The 20,740-nt window shown below is 42.6% G+C and overlaps 1 protein-coding gene across 1 annotated transcript in view; it reads right to left on the bottom strand.

The window, feature by feature from the left end:
- Positions 1-20,740, bottom strand: part of LOC139669559 (voltage-dependent L-type calcium channel subunit alpha-1C) — a 412,800-nt gene that overhangs the window by 49,934 nt on the left and 342,126 nt on the right. Inside the window, exon 29 of the mRNA XM_071550062.1 lies at positions 3,919-4,002. Within this exon, the coding sequence (XP_071406163.1) occupies positions 3,919-4,002 (84 nt within the window). The remainder of the gene's footprint in view (positions 1-3,918; positions 4,003-20,740) is intronic.

Below are 20,740 nucleotides of genomic sequence, written 5' to 3'. Positions count from 1 at the left end.
AAGGCTTCCTAAGTGGCTTGGAGGTGCTGAGGCAACCTGGGAGCCTTCCTCACAAGCACATGCCTTCCCCCTATTTCTGAATTCACAGCCATGCTAAGGAAGATATGCTGAACTTGACATGCAAGTGTTGACTCACCCACAGGCATGTAGATGAACATGCCTGCATTCAGAAAACTCTCAGATACAAACACCCATCCATAAGCAGATCAAACTTGCAAAGTAGGGTAGTCACATCAGCTCAGAAAATATGATCATATTCTCGCTTACATACACAACCACCCATGTGTCTCCACCAACAACCATTCACAAAACAAATATGTATGAAATGCATATGCTTACGCACACACTCTCTTTCCCCCACACATGGATTTGTGTCTGTACACTCTCCCATGGATTTATAGCCCATACACAGGCATCCAAACACACCCAGGAACAAACAGTACAACCAATGGAGTGCACAGACAAAGACCCACTTGCACACACTCACATATATCTTAATGAAGGTTTTGATCTGGGAAACTCTTTTTCAAGAAACAAAAATAAATGTCAAAAGGAAAAAGGACTAACAGAGCATGGGGATCTGCACAAATAAAAGCAAGCTTATACCTACATGCACACTGTGGAGGCTAACAGTGTTCCCCCCACAACTAGAGCTGTGGCAGCTCAGCACCAGCTGGGTTTGCTTCCCCTGAATGCAAATGTCCTCAGGGGTGAACCTCACAGAGACTTCAGGCTTACAAGTCCATGACATGCCCCAGGAGTCTCCATCTTTCCTAACTGACCACAAAGAAAACTGTCACTTCTCTCCAAGAGCAGCACCTTCTAAGACTCTACCACAAACACTCTTCAGCTTCTAAGGAGTTGGGGCAGAAACATTTTACCCGCATCTGACCAGTCTAAACATCCCCTATTAGTGGGGCTGATTGACATTTTGGGTTTATTGTTTCTTTCCTTTTCAGACTCCAGGTCTCTTGGAACAAGACAAGACAGTGTACAGAAACACATGGCAGAGTTTGCTCAAACCCACAAACAGCAAGAAAGCAACAAGCTCCTGAAGAGACGCGAGAAGTGTGTCTGATAAACTGCCTCACACTGCTTGGGAAGATGACAACTGTCCATCCAAGATGGGCTGCTACTTCCAAAGCCCATTTTCTACAGATGTAACATATCAAGTGCTGCTAGCAGGAAGGGAATCTGACAGGACAAACCAACATACAAAACATTCTCTTGTTCAATAACGGTTATAAGTGCAAAGGGATTTCAGAACATTTCAGAACAAACTCCATCCATAGCTGCTGCTTATTTATCAGTGCATCGAAAGGTTGTGCAAGTTTTTAGTAACAAACATTAGAAACTAGTAGCAAAGGACTTGCCTAGATAAAAAGAGAAGATTTAAACATGCCAGGTAACAAAAAGACGTGTGCAGAGATCTGTAAAACTGTATAGAAGGAAAGGATTCTTTAGAGGAAACAGAGGGACCATTACACAATGCTCTTCATAGCCCTTACTGAAAAAGTCAGGGCCACCCCTGCTGCCTCCTCACCTAAGACAGGAGATGGTTGGTTGGACGGACATTCTTCACTGATATAACCAAAAACTGGATTCTGGGCCTTGGCTGACATTAACTTGAATTTAGACAGGGAATGGAAAAGAGGGGGGAGCTTTGTTAGTGGCAATTAAGCACACCAGTATGGACAGCCCTGGAGACTGAAGATCAGAACATTCAGAAGCAGCATGACCGTCTGGACAAGATGCTGAGAATGAATGTGATTTATACTGCATAAATTTAGCCATCTGAGAGCTGGGTGTCTAGACAACCCTAACAAACCTAGACACTCACCAGTCACTGGATGGGCACCTCCAAAGAGCAATTGATCTCCCCTGGCACAGACATGTAAGGGGAGGCACCAGTGGGCCTGGGGAGGGGTGTGTCTCTCCTCACTAATAGCAAGAGGAAGCCTGGTGACTGTTCTCCTCTCACATTACAGAAGTTTAATGAGATGCACATCAAAGTGTCTTAACCAATAATGTAGAAAGTTCTTTAATTTATTACTGTGAATTTCTTCAAAAGGATCAGTGGATTTTCCCTGGATTTCTAAATGTGATAGACTTCTATATATTTATCAAAATGCAGGGATTTCCTTCCTTTGTGCTTGGAAGACTTTTGTATGGATTCAAACACATCAGTCAGGGAAGCCTTGCTGGTGTTTGGTACGATTCATTTCCAGTTATCTGTATTTATTCCCTCCATTACCATTACAGTTCTGCCTCTATGGATGAGAACTGAACTTTTTCACAATCTGAAGGCTATAGCCAGGTTTCCTATTTAGTCTTCCTGTGAAAAGTATAATAGAAAAAAATTTTCATTCTTAAAAATTAAGAACTTCAGCCTGCTGATCATTGCAACTTTCCTCTACAAAGACAGTCCAATCCCAATATCTACCTAGTAAAAGGGTAATCAAAATCACTTATGACATTCTGTGGGAAATGTTGTAAATAACTTTTTGAGTCCAGAAAGCAAGACATTTAAGAGAGGTAAAATAAAAGTTCCGTTTCAGTTAGAAACTATTTTCCATTCTCTCAAAAAACAAGGAAAATAAAGTAATTTAAAAAAAAATTTTCATTTATTCTAAATCAAAGTGTTACAGCTTGAATGTGTTCCTGCTTCAGAATTAAAAAAAAATGTTGAGCAGAAATTAAACTAGAACCCAGATATGAAAATATTTTGTTTGGAAAGTTTCAAGTAAGGCATTTTCATTTTTTCAAAACATTGCCTACATTTTTCCCTATACACAGCACTGAGTCACCAGTGCGTTGTCACTTTTCTGCTTGCAAGGGATTGCCTCTACAATACACAACAATTCCATGCTGGAATAATTACTCAACAGCCACATAATTTTGAAAATTCATGACTAATTTGCTCTTCTCTAACATTTTAACAGCAATTGACCTTCAATCTTTCTATTTTCCTGGCCTTTATCAGCTGGATTTTTCAGTGTGATTTTTTGTCCATGCCTATAAACCCATCATAGCCTTTCTTTTGGGAACTTGTGTGTTTCCTGCCTGTCCTTTGTCTATTTATCCTAGAATTCTGTATCCATCCACTTCCAAAAGAGACAGAGGAAAAATATGCCTGATGTGATTTATTTCTTGAACACCAGAGGCTCATTTCAGTCTCCATGGCTCACTCAATCCTTCACCTGTCTGCTGAGATGGGCACCAGTGAGGCCAATCAGCGCCAATTGTACTGGTGGAATTTGAGAGAAGGAGCAAATCAGGTGGCAAACCCACAGAAGATGGGTCAGAACTCTGGTGCTTTATTTTTCTTTGGTATTTCTGATTTGTTTTTATTTTAGAAACTGAACATTAGCAGCAGGTTCCTCTAAACAGAGGTGATTTGGTCTTTACTTCTTGTGGAGGAAGCCTGAGTGAGGAGGCACAGGGAGGATTCCTGGTTTGGTTCCCGCAGTTCCACCTCGAAAGAACTGACCTTTATCTCTCTGTGGGGTGGAGAGTATTGAACTGCCATGGGAAGCAAAGCATAACACTGGGTAGACCAAAGTGCTGGCCTCAGACCATTCTAGCAGCTTCGCATGGCACAAATAGCTTTTTCACTTACACTCCACATTTCCCATCACTTTTCCTGCTATACAGTTTAATTCATGCCAGGCGGATTATGAAGGGAAGAAAATGATGCAACAGTCAAAAAGTCCTTTAAGTCGTTCCAAAAATGAAAACAAAATAAAACCAAACCAAATAAAAGAGGGGGGGGGAAGAAAAAAGCTTCAAAATGAAACAAAAAGTTCTGAAAATAAACTCAAAAGAAAGGAGAAAGGGGTGGAGAAAAAAAAAAAGAACCCGGGAAAGGCAAATGGATGTTAGAGCAGGCACGATCATGGACAGACGCCAGCTACTTACGTTCACCTCGGTGATTGCTATATCAACAATGCTACCCACAACAATCAAGGCGTCAAATGTATTCCATGCATCACAGAAATAGTGCTGCATGTGGCAGAGAAGCCAAGGAGAGAGAGAGAGAGAGAGAGAGAGAGAGAGAAAGGAAGGAAGGAAGGAAGGAAGAAGAAGAAAGAATGAGAGAGAGAGAGGGAGAGAAAGAGGAAAAGGGAGAAAAGAGGGGAATAAAAGGTAAAAAGTAAAATAAAATAAAATAATAAAAAAACAGAACCAAAAAAAAAAAACATGAAAGAGGGAGAGAAGAGGAAAAAAAATAAGAAAAGAAAGAGGTTACGTGGGCATATTAAATAGTCTCTTACCACTCTACAGTATTGGTTGTTCAAACCTCTGTAACATTTCACATGATGGAGGGTATCAACAAAAGCCTGGTTAGTCGAAAAGTTACACTCAAACATGTCTACCTTTTGGAGGGAAAAAAAGCACACACACCCCAAACTCTGTGCGCTTTCACCAGTCACAGCCTTGGCGTGAGCTATGACAAGTGAAAAAGAAGGAGGCATTTCTCCCCCTCCTTTTTTTTTTCCCTGGGAGAAGGAGAAGGACGACGGCAAGTTCAATAAAAGCATGACTAGAGGGAAAAAAACCAGAAAACAAAAAGAGAGAGAAAAAAAGAGAGAAAGAGAGAAGGAACAGCAGAGGAGGAGGAGGTGGTGGTATCCTGGGGAGGGTAGAGTAATACTCACATTAGTTTCACTGAGAATGACGTCTATAATGCTGCCAATTACGATGAGGAAGTCAAAAACATTCCAAGGATCACTAAAGTAACCCTACATAAGGAAGGGGCAGGCAGGATGGGGATTAAAAAGGAATGTTAGACAGACAAAAACAGTTCAAAATTACCATTAGAATTACTGCCCTGATACCTCAAGGGCTTTTCCTCTCAAGTCTACTTGTTATGTCTCAAGCCGTAGCCCAGGCCTGGGTCCCCTGACTGGTGTGAACAGCCCCTATCCAGCTAATGTGATGCCAGGGCAGCCACCCCTCCCCTCTGACTTTGAGACAGGGGCTGAAGGGAAGTCACATAGACAGTTTTGAGCATGGCTGCTCCCAGGAACTGGGCTTGCAGGACCAGTTCCTCCAGACATCTCAATCTCTAGCAAACAGCACCTTCCCCAAGTGACTTAGATTCAGTTGGGGAGGAGTACAGGAATGCTGTCATATGGTTCTCTCAAAAAATGGATCTCCTTATGCCAGTGTGAATATCAATCCACCAGTCCATGTTCCAGATGTAATGCTGTGTGCACAGGAACAGCTGACTGTGGCATCACAGTGGAGGAGAGGGCACAGCCGAGCTGGGAGTGTGCTATTTAAATCCCACCACAATGAGTATTATGACAATCATTAGCCTAACAGTTTCTATTACTAATGCTTTAGCTCTTTTCTTCATACAACAGAGCAGCACTGGTATTTCTGTTACTCTGAAAGCACGTCTGCACCACAAAAGGAAGGTGTGAATGTAGCCTGGCATATCCCAGAAGGAAGGGGAAGAATGGGAACAAAGATGGCTTTAGCATGTGCTCAGAGTGAGACCTGTTGGTCCCTCATGCTAAAGACACTGCCCCAGCAGCAGTGTCACATTAGCTGTCCAGGACAGGCTACAGCAGATCAGCAGATCAGATACAGCAGATCAGCCAGGGACTATCTCAAACATCCCATTGTCCTAAGCAGAGCTCAGGAGATGCTAATCAGCACTGCTTACTGTCCCCATCCTGCATAAATTTTGGCTGGATAGCCTGTAAGGACACAGGACTCTTTTGAAAAAGGTTCTGTTCAGCCCAGAAATAGAACTTCTGTGTGTAAACTTCCTGTACAAGTCAATGTCCTGTGCAAAGAAAATTTATCTTCGCTCACTGAACACCTGTGCCAATCTCTTCCCCTTGTTCTGCAGTCTTAAAAGGAGGCAAACACAAAAGATCCTCCATACTGCTTTTATGTGTTTGGTTTTGTGAACATGGGCTGAGCTGACCTCCCTGTTTCCCAGCTGTAGCATGTCTCCAGTGAGACTGAACCCAAGTTGCACTGCGACTGCTATTCTTAGTCAAAGAGTCAGGTCATGGGTAAAGTGTGAGTCTGTGTTCCCAGGCAGTGTTGCAGAAAGCAAAAAGGAGAAAAAAAAGTAAATTAAAAAATAAAGAAAAAAATTATCGCAGTACTGGTACTGTAAAAAGTCAGGCTTGGGAACCTCAAATTACTGTGGGTTGAACCATCACATGGAGCAGGCACTGGCAAAAAGTGTCTTTCTAACTGCTGAAACTGCCTCCAGGACACTTTGAGACTCACAGCTATGAACAGCATTAGACTTGGGGCAGGGAAAAAAAAAGAAAAGATGAAGCAAAGAAAGCCACTGCCTGACTGGTTCAACAACAGTGAAGGGAGCTGGTAGAGAGGACTTTGAAATCTTCTTAAAACCAGAATAAACCCCCTTCATTCTGCAGCCTGAAATGGGCAACTCTTAGCAGATCTACACTGGGAAGAGTAGTCACCCTAGGGCTACACATTACTACACAATTAGCTACAACGGGGAGGAAGGAAACAGGAGCAAAAGCAAATTCAGAGAATATTATTGTTCAGTGTCCAGCCTAGAAAATACGCAACAAATATTAGAATGAATTCAGCGGTGATGTCCAGCATCATTAGCAACCAGAAGGACCTGGAATAAAACTGTAATTAGACTTCAAGAGGAAGGGGAGGGAGAGAACAGCAGATTAAATTGTAGAGGCAAATGCATTTGGAATAAAAAAAGGACAGACACAGATCACACAGAGTTACAAAAAGTGCCTTTGCAGCCTGATGCGACACTTGCAGGATCAAAGAATAGAGTAGAGGACAACAGACCCAATCCTTCTGCCCCTGTCCATGTGCAGGGTCCTGCTGAAGGCAATGGCACTGCTCATATGCCAAATGAACACATGTGTTCAATAGCATGTTTCTCTTCTATTTCCTCTCAAATCGTATAGTTTAGGAATTATTAAGGCTTTCAGCAGGAATCTAAACAACTCCAAAAAACCAGTTTGGTTTTGGCCAGCTGCAAGGGTAAAGATCCAAAACGTGTTGCTTAGGTTTTGTCCATGAAAATGATGGCTTTTAATGATTTTTAAACCTGTAGTGATGAATAGTTGGCTATTTTTCCTGTGATTGGCATCATACTGCAAAGAATGTTTTTGGTGTAACCAAATTCACAATTTCTTTTTGCAGAGCAGCTTCTTTCATAGATCCCACTCTTTGCTGCTGGTAAAACAGCATTTGCTGTTGATACAAAACCCAGGTGACACGTAGCATCAAATCCTGTCCTCAGATGACCACCAAAGCCAGTAAATGAAATATTGCTCCCAGTTGTAGTAATACAAACTCACTGGATGCAATGACACGGCACTGACAGAGTTGGCACATCTCAGGAGAGATTCAGGCCTGGGAAGAAAAGGTCTCTTTTTCATTGCCATCAAAAATATCTGCTTTGGACCTTTGTAACACCATGGTGTTTCTGAAATCACTCTGTTAGCTTCAGGAGTGCTGCTCCAGATTTATACAGCAAGCCCTTTCTCCTGGGATGCTCTGCTGAGTCTCATCAGCCAGTTCCTTGCTTGAAAGCCATGGGCTGTTCTGCTCTGGAATCCCAGAAAGAGCATTATCATGGTCTCTGTTATGTGTGGCTGTGAACTCAGAGAGCTCTTCCTCCTGTAGGAACTTTGCAGAGAGGAACCATGGATATGAATGCAGTTTTACTCAACCCAACATCCAATATACCACTGTTGAATTAAGGAAACACATGAATTTTAAAACCTTCCTTTCCTCCTCACCTGCTCCCTCTGTGTTCAAACAGAAGGGTGAAAAACAGGAAGATATTATTTACAGTAAGAAAGCTCAAAGAAACAGAGAACACAGGTGCTTCATTTGTGTGGAAAGGTAAGGGGATCCTTCCTTAAAAAGCCACCCACCCTCCCTAGACACATTTACCTACAAATGGCCATGTGGTTACTTAGCTTTGGATCAGACCTCATAATCTTGTCAGGAGTTGTGAGCATGTATTGGGAGCGAACCTTTGGGACTTGTCTCCTGTGACCTCAAGGGACCTCTTCAAGCCACATTCCTCACTGGAGTGTACCAGGGTGGCTAATGAAAGACAAGCTGAATGAAGGAAGAGCTTTCACTCTAATAAAGTGGTTGTATTTCCAAAATATTTTTCCCACCAGAAAGTTCTGTGTACTTTTCCCAAGAGGGTGGAGGTCTGACTGGAAATGAATTGATGGCACTGTTTGTTTTTGCAGTACAGGAATTTAGAGTGTAATACCATATTTTACCCTTAAAGGGAGATGCTTGACCCTGATTTAGCTGTATAATTGCATGCCACATAATGGCATCCTCAGGGGTTTACTGGTGAATGGCAGTCACCCTCTCTTGTGGGATGTCTTTGGAGATCCATGAAGCTTTTGGGAAAAAAAGAGGACAGAGAGAGACCAGGAGGATTGGACTGAATATTCAGAAAGCATGAAATAGACCCACCAGAAAAGCACATTTTTTCCCCATTTTTTCCCCCCAAAGGTAGCAAATGATAGTGTATCACCACATGATCAATAAATTAATGAAAGACTGAGCATAAATATGCAGTAGCTGACTGGAATGGAATCTCATTTGTGCGAGGGGAGCAGACATTGTAGCATTTCAGAATGAGTATGCCAATCATTTTTGGGTTTCCTAGTTGCTGAGATTAGCTATCAAAGAAGCTAAGGTTTATTTTGGTACTTATGGAGGCATTGAAATCTCTGGACACCATTTATTTTACTTCTTGTGAATATGAGATCCTAAATGTGGTATCTAAGAAGCGTCAACAATAGCAGGGAAAATTGCCCACTGGAGTCTGTCTGAAGCTCAGGGTCACCTGGGGCCCATAATAAGAGTATGTGGTAGCTGAAGTGCTGTGATCCACACTGAAGCAGAGAAATCCTCAGGGGAAAGGTGCTGTTGAGTCATGGTATCAGTTGCTTTTGAGCATCCAGCTTGTGGGACCTGCAGGGTCACATGTGTGTTAATTGATGCGTAGTTATTTATCTGCCTAGTCCTGGGTCTTCATTTCTGTCTCTTAGGAGGTGGCTGCCAAAATTTAACAAAACCCTCTGAGAAAAAAGTCTCTAAAGATGAAGGACACAACAAGGTCAAAGCTGTTCACTGGGTGGGATCTGAATGCAGGTCAGATGCAAAATGATGTTGCAATGTAATAGGAAAAAAGGCAAAGACATGAATGCATGTATGTATTTAAGAATACAGAAATGAAGCATTGAGGAGAAGAAACTAAGACATGTAGGTAACTATGCAGCCTAAAGACAGCCAACTACAGAAGACCACAGCTACCACTTATCTGAAATAATCCTGCATGCTAAAACAACAAAAAGAAGCATCAGACTTAATCAGATGGAAAGAGTATATAGGATGGAGAGGAAGGGGCTGATATCCTGGTATTCAATGTGATTTCTTAGCAAGAATTTCCTGCTGATTGTAAAGGGCACCAAAGCAGAGTTTGCCGGTGGTTTGCAAAATGAGATGAACTGAAATGAGCTGGTTTGGTTGATGGTTGGTTAGTACGTGAATTTGTTTCTGAAAATGCTGCAGGTTATTTGAAGCTGTGAGAGTCAGTTCTCAGCCTGTATTAAAACAGGCTTTCCCTGAAGGTATTTTTGCAAAAGGGACAGAATCTAATGACATTTACGCAGTACTGTGACTCTTGGCACATCTTCTCACAGAAGAGTTGAGGGGCTTGTGTGTATCCTTCTAACGTGCAAAACAATCTTACAAAGCTACAATAGCTCCTGACACCGAAGAGAGATGTGTGTCAGATGTAAATTCTGTTATGCTAAAATACCATTTAGCCGTAACAGCAATCAGGGAAATTAGCAGAACCTAATAGAGAAGGAATAAAGTGGAGGATGCAGCTGCTTGGAGCTCCTGACAGGCTGCAGGAAAACAGCAGCTCTTTGCATACTATCTATCAGCTCTCATCCACTGATGGATTAATTTTGAGGCACAAAGTCCCTGCAGTTCACCTACCAGTCACTGTAATGAGTCACTGCTGCAGGGAATTAAACAAGGGCCCCCTGTACTCCATCAAATCTTTCTGCAGACGGGGAAAGAGAAAAGGAGATTTTCATCTCTTCAGACTATTCCAAAGTTGTGGTCAGTTCTGGAGAAGCCTCAGCTCTCTCTGCTTATTCCATAAGAAAACAAGACCAACTTGCAGAACAAAATAGATGCTCAAAACCTTTGATATTTTCCTTTATTCTCCCTCACTCCATTTCATGCTCTCTCTCACAACAAGGACATTGGCAAAGGCAGGCAGGTGTCCCTTGAGGTCTGAGGGCCTTCTTGGATATCTTGAACACTCTAGTTGACAGAAAGAATGTCGTTGGAGGACCTGAACGGCTCTGTGATCTGGAAAAAGATCTCAAATGTTAATTTCCAGGTCACTGGGAGAAAACGGAGGTATCTTGTTACTGGCCACCTTGAAGTGGACACCTTCTGATTATTGTTTGAGATGCTGCAGGTCCTGAAGCAAACTATGGGTCTCAGCTGTGCTTCTGGTGAACAAATATCTCTTTCACAGGAAACAAACCTGCTGCCTGAACCAAGATCCCCAAGACACCATTTGACAAACTTAAACTTTTATGGAGGCTGGAACTATAGAATGGCTTGTGCCACAACAGACCCTACTAATAACTGACAATGTCGGGAGGCCATGCCTAGAAAAGACTGTATCATATCTGATCTGTGAACTGAGATTTTCCATTTCCAGATCTTGTAACTCAATTAATTTAATTAAAGTTGTATTTTCTAGATGATCCCATGAGTTGCTCTGTGCCCATCTACACAGACTCAGAGAATGGTTTGTGTTGGAAAGGACCTTAAAGATCAGCTAGTTCCAAAGCCCCTGTCATGGGCAGGGACAACGTCCACTAGACCAGGTTGCTCAAAGTCTCATCCTGCCTGGCCTTGAACACTTCCAGAGATGGGGCATCCACAACTTCTCTGGGCCACCTGTGCTAATGCCTAGTACCCTCATTGTAAAGAACTTCTTCCTAATACCTAATCCAACCCTACCCTCTTTCAGTCTAAAGCCATTCCTCCTTTATCTATTACTACACAATCTTGTAAAAAGACCCTCTCCAGCCTTCTTGTAGGCCCCCTTTAGGTACTGAAGGTGGTAGCACTTGGTGGCACAGTTATCTTCCATCTCTCTGTATTTCATTTACTGTGAAGCAACTGGTAGTACACAGGCTCTCAGTCATGGGGAAGGCTTGAAGTGCAATTTTATGTTCCCAGGTCCTCCAAAGGCTGGCAAAGAAGGATGGCAGAGGCAATATGGAAGCATTTATTACCACAGCATCTCTTAAGAAAGAGCAAAGATTGTATTTCAAAGCAACATGCTGAGAAGGCATGAAAAAACTGTAACAGTGAGACACACTGTAACTTGATGATTCAACCAGTTGATCCTGATGTAATTTTTTGGCCTGGATTGCTTTTCACTGCATTTGAAGGAAGGGTGAGTAATGCCTCATAACACTAATGCCTGAGGCCACCTTGATATAAATGCATGAAAATGGAGGCAGAATAACAGGACGCCCTCTTATAAATTTTGCTGTCTACTTAGGAAATAGGATAACCATTCTTGACCTTCCTACAGGTATACTGCGGCACAGCAATACCTTACGAGGAGCTGAGCCCTTTTCCTCATGAACAGTAAGCACATTGCTGTCATTTCACAAGTCTGGAACCAGACTTGTTCTCAGCAAAGAGAAACACAATCAGCACCAGTTTTATCACAAAGATGGAAGTGAATGTGATGGCTTGCTATGTCTGAGCAGATCGTTTATCATAGAATGCATTCCATGAGAATTTTGCTGTCAAATTCCATTTGGAAGAAGCTGCAAATGCTTTCTTTTCCAAAGACTTTGAGAGGTCTCAAAAATCATGTTTTGAGACCCAACAGGTAACTCTTGAAGGCAATAAACCAAAACAGCAATGTGAAACAGTCCTGTGAAAAGAGCTGAAGGATGGGTTTTGCTGTTTAGGATACTCTGTCTGGACTGACACCCCAGCCCAGGGAAGAATGATTCAAAAGAAGTAAAACATCCTATAAGAACAGAAGTGACATATCTTTCAGAGTGAAGAGTCACTTAATGTTGTGGGAAGATGAGACAGTGGCAAGTAATGGGTGAAGCATTCTGAATATGTGGCAGGACTTGGAATAGCTTCTGTTTATCATTTGCAGCATGGGAAAAGGCTATGGACTGCTCTGACATGGTTTCTGACATGGTGGGTACTGACTGGCAGAAAGGCAGAATGTTCAAGAAACAGGGCAGCAGGTATGAGCTACAGGCTTTTGCATATTTTCTTTTTTTTTTTTTGTAAGTTATCTTCATAAAAGGCTTAATTTCATATGCATTAGAGTAGTGGATACAATAACGGTTATTATTATTATTATTTTATTTTATCCAAGAATCATAAGTTTCCAAAAGAGTATGGTTACTCTCATTTTACTCTTGAGGAAGCAGGAATGTAGAAAACTCAAGTCTCCAAGGTCCACAAAAGCCAGGTGCATGATAGAGAAGGGAAATCACCTCTCTCAGACCTCAGCCAGGTGACCATTTGTCAGTGGAAATGTCATTTTCTAGCATGATGAAGTGTTCTTAATAGGCACTGTATCATGGTCTGTATTCTGCTATCACTCCTCTGTGAAGAGAAGATTCACATCTGTGAATTTTGACCCTTTGAAACAACCTCACATGAAGTGATAGAGAGTTGGGATTTTTGTCTGAGAGTGAGAGCAAGTCACTTTTCCCTGGAACTGTTGCCTTACATGCTGTTTCTGATGCTGTCTCTGCTGTTGTGAATGAGACCCCAGTTCACCATCCCACTGGGCTTTTAAGACTCTGCGAATAATTTTCTGTATTAAATAATTAAGTGTAATAGCTAATACAGTGCTTCCCACAGTGTTGCATTGTGCAGTCATATAATTATTTTTTGATCATTTATAATGACATTAAAACCCCCAAGTGCCAGACTGAAAATACATCTGTCATAATGTTGCAGCAATATGCAAATTCTCTGGGTATATTTGCTGTGAAGGAAAAGGCCCTCTGTAACTGAAGCTCTTACACAGCTCCTTTAACAGTCTTTTCTGCCTACTGAATTCTCCATTGAACCTCCAGAAAGCTGGAGAACTGCACAGCTCTGACTGATCAGTGTTTCACAAATTCTCTGTAGCAGTTAGAGGATCTATTTGTGTGCAGAAAATTGCTGGCCTTGTCCTCCAAGAAAGATAAGATCTTGCATTTAGACAACAAGTGTAACACGGGAAGCCTTTTGGTCCCTCACCAGCTGCTTCTGCTTCCACATAAAAGGCCAAGTTTTTTGCATGAAGAGGGAAGTTTGTTCTAAATACCCATTTCATTCTTGGCCTCTTTGTTGGGGACACCAATAAAGAAACCAAACGAGCTCCAGTCTCCTCATGCCTTTCTGCCAAATACATTTTCCGCAACAAAATGGGAGACTACTACATACAGGATGGGAGACTTCATACAGGATGTCAACCAGTGCTGACAAGGAAGACTTTGATGTTTCCTGACCCAGATTCCAGTAGAGGTATGAGCTGGGGCTTATGGTGAAAGTTTCATTTCTCATCATCCCACCTTGTTTCTTCTGTTACATTCACCTACCAAGTGTTTTTCACACTGTATGACTTGTTTAGGTGGAGTCACGCCTATGCCATCTCAGAATATAAGCGTATACACAATAGAAAAACTTTAGTCTGGCACTACTTTCTTCTCCTTTAAAGTGTTTGGAATGACCAGATTTCCCCTCCCACGCACACTCAGAAACTGGTGAGGAACTCAGTGAAATCTAGAAGCCATCAAAGAGGATTCCCAGTGCTTTCACATGATAGAGAGGGCAGTTATCTGCTTGCTAATTCCTTATTTGTGGAAACAGTTGCTAAATCAACCACAACCCTGAGCATTCTGTTGCAAATTTTCTTTTTCTGTGTTAACTGAAAGATTTATTGTTTGAGGCTCTACTTGATGGGCCAGCACTCTGAAACACCAGGATGTGGTTCCTCTTTCTCTAAATGTCAGTTGTAACATGTTGGCAGCACAGACTCCCGTGTAGTTTCTATTTAATGCCTGGAATAACCAAACCAGCTGCTGTGACCCTTGGCTAGTGGGGACCCTTCGATGTTCTGTGAGAAAGCCTCAAAGCTGAGCTGCTGTGTGAGTGCTGTGGCACAGACTGTGCTGCAAGGGGCTCAGTCATTTCCTTAGCCTCTCTTTTCCTGGGCAGTCCCCGGGTGTAAAGGAGAGCACTCTGGACTCTGAATCCCAGGGTCACGAGTTTGAGTCTCAGTGGGACCGTCCCCTGGCAGTAAATGCCTCCCTGCCATCCCATCCCGTCAGATCTCGAATGCTCAGCAGGGTCAGCCCCGGTTAGTACCGGGTGCTGTGACAGTCCTGAGGACTTCCCTGTCACTGTCCAAGCTCGCTTGGCCGTGGCAGATGGACCTCAGGACTTAAACGGTGAGGCCAGTTCTATGCACACTGTGCCTCACCTAAAAACTCCACTGCACTGGCTGGAAGGGCTCACCCATGTGGGGAGAGCCCTGCCCAAATCTGCGTTTGCCAAGTCTGGCCATATACGATACTTTTCCTGAGCACATGGGCAGACAGGAATTCTGTAAGGCAAGCAGCATCCAGAGGCAAGTCTACCTGATGACTATGGAGACCCATCTGTGCCACCTCACTGGTGTGTATCAAAGACTGGGATGACCTGGTCATCCGTGTCCAAAATAATTATTCCAAGTATTTCTTCACACCAAAGTCACCTAAACATACTGCTCTGACATACAGTACTTTTAGTATTTACTTTTTCATAAAGAACTGGGAAAGAGGCTCATTCTTCCAGACCAGTGGACATGAAAGACAAGATGGCCAAGTCTCCACATGATATGTATGCTATGCAAAATGCATGAAACTCCTTGCAGATTTGTAATCCCAGAAAAGAGAAAGGAGTGATTAAAGAAGGGTTAAGATCTCCCTCCCCCCCCCCCCCCCCCCTTTTTTTTTTAGTTTATTTCCAAAACTCTTGAGGTTGATTTATCAATGTCTTGAGAGCCTTAGGCTGACTGCACACATACAATGCAGTGTCTGGTTGGGCACTACAAAGATGTCAGGGATTTCTGCTCATATGGCCGCTACTTGGCCTGTTGGAGCAGCCGAGATTAATTGCAGCTGGGACACTGGTTGTGCAGAAGATACAAAGAAATAAACAAGACAGTCAGATCATCCAGACCAAAATTTGGGGTGAGAAAGCAAAGCCTTTCTGGGAATAACATGCTGATGCATTTTGCAAGGGGGCTGAGATTAACCCACAGAAGCAGAGAAACATATTGTACCCAACTTTTATTGCAAATTACTCTGATGAGACAGTACATAGGGAGGCTTTGTAGCTGAGGTACTAATGTGTTTGAACATGGAGACCTGGGATGTCTGCCAGGGAAATTCCATAAAATGTAGAAGCACAAAAAGATGTTCATTAGCTTAAAAGCTATGGGTTTTAATTCAGTTTTTAATTTTCTAAAAATCCCTTCCCATGTTTACTTTCCCTTTCAGCCCTGTTTCTGTTTTTCTTTTCCTTGCATCATTTTTTGCCCAGTCGCTTCTTCCTCCATTTTATTAATACTTTAGATTTTCAAGGTCTTCAATTTGTACTTTTTCTTTCTGCTTTAAGGTTATTCTGTCAGTTCCCACTCGCCATTATCTGTGTACGGTTTTTCTTCCTCCTCAGGTTTGCTTTTTCTCTCTTTTCCTCCCAGACCTGTTCCTTGCTCACTTTCTTCAGTTCACACATTCTCTTCTCTAACCTATTCCTATTTCTGTCCATGTTTGCTACTTCTTATCCAAATCAAGAAGAGCTCAGTCTTTATTGTTGAATGATGTATATTATTCCCCACCCACAGGTCTTGAAACATATCAGTTTTCTCACCCCTTCTTTTGCCTTTGAAAAGACTTGTTCCAGCCAAAGCCAGGGTGGTTGGAGACTGCCCTTCCTATTGCACTGGGTAGGTGACTCAGTACTCAAATACTCCACTTCTAGATGCTGCCCCTCCAAAATAGAAAACATAATGCTGAAGTTGAGGAGGGGAAACAATTAGGTGACTACCAAGGCTAAGAACCTGCTAAAACAAGCAAAGAAAATCTGCAAAATGAGAGCCATTTGACAACCATCACCTTTGGCTGCACAGCTCTGTGAGGGGGAGGCAGCTGCCTGCTCCATGGCTCATGTATATATACAACTTAAGCTATTAATTTATACCACCATACTTCAGCCCAGAGCATGTGATTTTTAACTAAATATGATTCCTATGTCTGTTGGATGCAGCTGAAGTATTTTTTGGCACTCAGCAGAAGACCACTCAATTGCAACCACTTTTCCTGACATTTATTGTCAGTGCAGAATGCCTTTACTTTTCTTTCTCTGTATAAGCTGGAGGAATAAAACCCTGAGATGAACGATGCCAGAGCAGCATCCTAAGCTATATACCAGTATCTCTGAAGGTACCGGAATGAAGAAATACAACAAGCATTGGATTTCCAAAATTAACCAACACAGTTTCTGTGGTGGAAGGGGATAGCATGGATATAAATTTCAGTTTGTGAAAATGCTGAGGCCTCTGTCCTGAACAAGTAATACCAGATTATGCTTTTGGTGAGAAAGAAGAATGCAAGTAGTATGAAGCAGTTAGAATGACTTTGGGAGAGGCTGCTCAAAGATCTGTTTATAGGCATAAATGTACAAGAAATGTAGTGGTAAAAAGAGAACAAAAAGAGATGAGTCATTTTGCAGGTTTGAGAAGAGATATCTGTACATCAAATGCATGATAAATGCTGACTGAGAGGAGCTTAAAGAGGAATAAAGAAGGGCAAATGCAGCAGAGGAGAAAGAAACACTGAAGACACATAGATCCATCAGTAAATGGACACTAAGAAATAACCATGGGTGGCACTTACGACTTCCACTACTCAGAGGGTCATAGCTCTTCCTCGGACCACATGGGAGTAAATGCCTTGTGCTGAATGTGAAACTTGTTTTAAACAGTGCACTAAGTCTGAACTCTGCTACACAAAAATGACATTTAAGAATGGCAAGAATTCAGAGCACAGTAGCAGTGATAAATGAGGGAGTGAGCTAACTATCTGAGGCAGGACAGATGGCGTTGTTACAGGCTGCTTTACAAGTAACATCCATAAACACCCAGGGAAGAAAGGTGCTGACAGTGTCTGGTAAATGGAATAAACTTGTGATCTGTAGTCTTTCTGATAGTCATAATTCCACGGAGGAAATCCCCAAGATTCCCTTTCCACACGCAGAGACGTATTTGACAAAATATATGAACACGTGGTTCACTTTATGCATGGCATTTGTTCCACAGACATGTCTTCCCTAGCTTGAGATGACAGGGACAGCAGTAGAGAATTCATAGCTCTCAGATTAGTGGTCCTGCCTAGCTAATAAGGGGACAGATTAAATGTTTCCTGAAAGAAAAAGTATATGCAGTTCATCAGTAAAACAGCCCATTCCAGGGAGCTGGAAAGATCTGAAATTCCTGGAGGAATATCCATCCTCACATTAGCATGTACATTGACAGATGGCTCAGCTTCATATGAATAGGAATTTTAGGTTGCTGTCTTTGACTTGAAAAGATAAACCCCAGGCAGGTTTTTTAGAGCAGCTGGCCCTTCATGGACTGGTGCTTGTGGGGATTTCTTCTTTAACAAGCCAGGACAGCAGTAGCTGTGAGCATCCCAGGCAGCACAGCACCTCATTCCCATTAGTAGTTTCCTCTGGAAAAAGCATGAAGCAGCAGCAGCTTTCTCGATGAAGGAATTGGAAAATAGCTCACCAGACCGGCTGGAGAATTTATAAAATTAGAAAAACAAAGCAGCAAAAGGCACTGGCTCAACAGTGTTACTTTTAGCCTGTCTGTCTCTCTGAAGTAACTAGACTTGAATCAGTTTATGCGCATCAGCCAAGACAAACACTGAGGTCCATTTGGGAGTTTTGCTTCAGAGCAGCATATTAATACTCTGTAAGGAGATGCAGGGCATGTAGTAGATGTTTTCTTTATCAACAGGCCTCATTATCCCAAATCTCTCTTGCTCACTGTTAGCACACCTTCCTGACAACACTGCATCAGACATGGATGAGCTGTCTTACACAGTGCTTAATCCTGCAAAAAAATGGGGTAACTGATCCTCTCCACCAGAAACAGCATCACAGAGAAACATGGGAGCTTTCAAGAAGCTGGGCTTCTCTCTGCCTGGCACACATCACAGCAGCAGCTGCTCCAGCACCCCTCTGCTCTGCAGCCTCCCTGGAGAGAGAGCAAACCAAACACTGCTCACAGAGCATGGCCAATAAAAAGGACAAGTACAAAAGGGACTTGCTGACGAGAGCAACCAATCTCAATAGTAACAGTATGTTTAGTTAGGAAAGCCCTTGTCTTTCTACCCCTTCACATTTTTCTAGAAGTGTTAGGAGACAAGACTTGACCTGGACTTGGCTCCTTATTCCAACAGCTGGCCTCTCAATAAGTAAAGCCTTGCAAGAACTAGTTGCAGGGCTGGATTATCCCCACCAATTCTTTGCAGTCAGGCACGTATGTGACCCTGCTTATTACCTGTGCAACTGGTTGTATGTGCTTTTTTTTCACCTTTACTATCAAAACTAGCAAATAAGGACACCTCCCCTCACAGAACCAGAGTGAAGAAATAAAAAATGGATACAGTAAAAAAATCTATGCAGTCAGAGACAGCATGCCATCTTTTCTGTTGCTGTGCATGGAATACACAGGTAGCACTGGAGCGTGTTACATTTAGTGGAACTTAGCAGTGGTACATTAACAATTGACTTGGGGATCTTGAAGGTCATCTCCAACACTGAAAAAATCTGAGTCTGTAATAGTGAAGGCCACACCATGGGCTGCAGGAGGAACTCTGCATATTAGGCCTCCCCCAAACCTGTTCTGCATGGGCATATCCCTGCAGTGACTTCTGTAAGAAAGCAGTGTGATAGCGGCTCCAAGTACCTCAGGGATCTGTCCTAGTTCCCTTTCCAGTTCTCCCTGGTTAAGATATGAATAAACAGCAGCTTGTTGCATCCTGCACAGCTGGACAAAACCTTATCCTCTGATGTTGCTCCAGACCATTCATTCCAAGGTGCCTTTAGGAAGTGACTGTGCAATGGAGAGCTCTGTGGTGGCTGCTTTGGAGCCACTGCTTTGCTTGCTGTGGGTGAGGGTTAGCTGCAGCACCCACTGCTGGGTTAAGTACCAAAAAAAATGGAGAAAACAGACTAAATGTTGCCAACTTCAGTTCTGTTCTGCCACAGTCTCCTGGGGCTTGTCACTAGAACACAATACCTTCAGCTAACCAAGTTTCCTGCCTTCTTGCTGTCAGTCATAAAATTTACAGCTCTTTTATTTTAGGGTACTCTTCAGATAGAAAAGAGTGATGTTTGGGCACAAATTCAAAATGAGACAAACCAGCTTAAACAAAGGCTGGCTTGTGTTTTATTGCTCAGAAAATGACAGACAAATCTGTCTCCAGCAGAGATCTGATAAGCATTTAATCTTGCCATTTCCCATCTGGGAAACACTAATATCACTCAGCATCTCATTGTTGTGGAGACTTGGTTGGTTAGAGGGGAGAGGGTGATGGCTGCACTTTCATGATATTCACCCATGTAACAATGAAAGCCAAAAGGATTTTCCAGTTGGTGTTCCTGGGAAAAGCCTCCACCTGCAAATGTAGTTCGTTTTATATACCTTGAGTTAGAGGAGGACACAAGGTCTGGCCAAGCAGAAGACTGAGGCAGCTACTTTCTCCATGCTGGGAGGCTCCTACTTCAGGACACATTTAGGCAACTTCAGCTTCCAGCCCAGTGTGCAACCCGAAGAAATGCAGACTCTGTGCCCCAGTGTTGGTGCACATCAGTCCAAGTGGTCATCTGGGAGAGTAGGTTGTCTTCTTTGGGCAGCAAATTGAGTCAATATGGAGCAGGGAATGAGGGCTGCAGGCCAAATCCTTGTACTGAACAGACAATGGCAAATTACACAAGGAATTTGGTGTTTTCAAACCTGAGTCACTGAACTAGCTCTCAACATAATCCAGTGTGAATATACTGCTGGAGGCACCTCTTTTTACTGTGTTAGTTGCTTTCACAAGTTCATTCCTGTTTTTCTTCCCTGAAAATCCTTTGGTTCCATTTAAAAGAATTTATTTATTTTTATTAAGCTATTTAATTAGAATAGTGGTATAAGAGGGAGCTCTGGCATACAGACCAGGCCAGAATCTGAAACATTTTTTTCTTTTCACAGGCTATTCTTTCAGGATGTCTGAGTTGTAGCTGAGAAGACTTCATTGAGACTCTACTATTCTTGTCACAAGGTAAACTTGTGTAGTCTCACTTTTACTCTATTGTAGTAGCTGAGGATTTAGTTTGGAAATTACAGAATCATGGAAAATTGGGCTGAGAGGGACCTTGTGAGATGTTCTATTGCAATTGCCTATCCCAAGGCAGATCATGAGTTCCTAAACTGTTTCGAATGAAAGGTTCCCTCTAACTTCATTTTAAAACCTCAACTTATGGAGATTCCACAATCTCTTTAGGAAATCTGTTGCACAGTTTTGCCATCCAGAGGATCCAAGTTTACCCTCAGTTGATTTTT

Source organism: Pithys albifrons, chromosome 3 (assembly GCF_047495875.1).
Source record: "Pithys albifrons albifrons isolate INPA30051 chromosome 3, PitAlb_v1, whole genome shotgun sequence".
Classification (NCBI taxonomy): domain Eukaryota; kingdom Metazoa; phylum Chordata; class Aves; order Passeriformes; family Thamnophilidae; genus Pithys; species Pithys albifrons.
The sequence above is the reverse complement of the archived record's forward strand: the minus strand, read 5'-3'. Positions and strand labels throughout refer to the sequence as shown.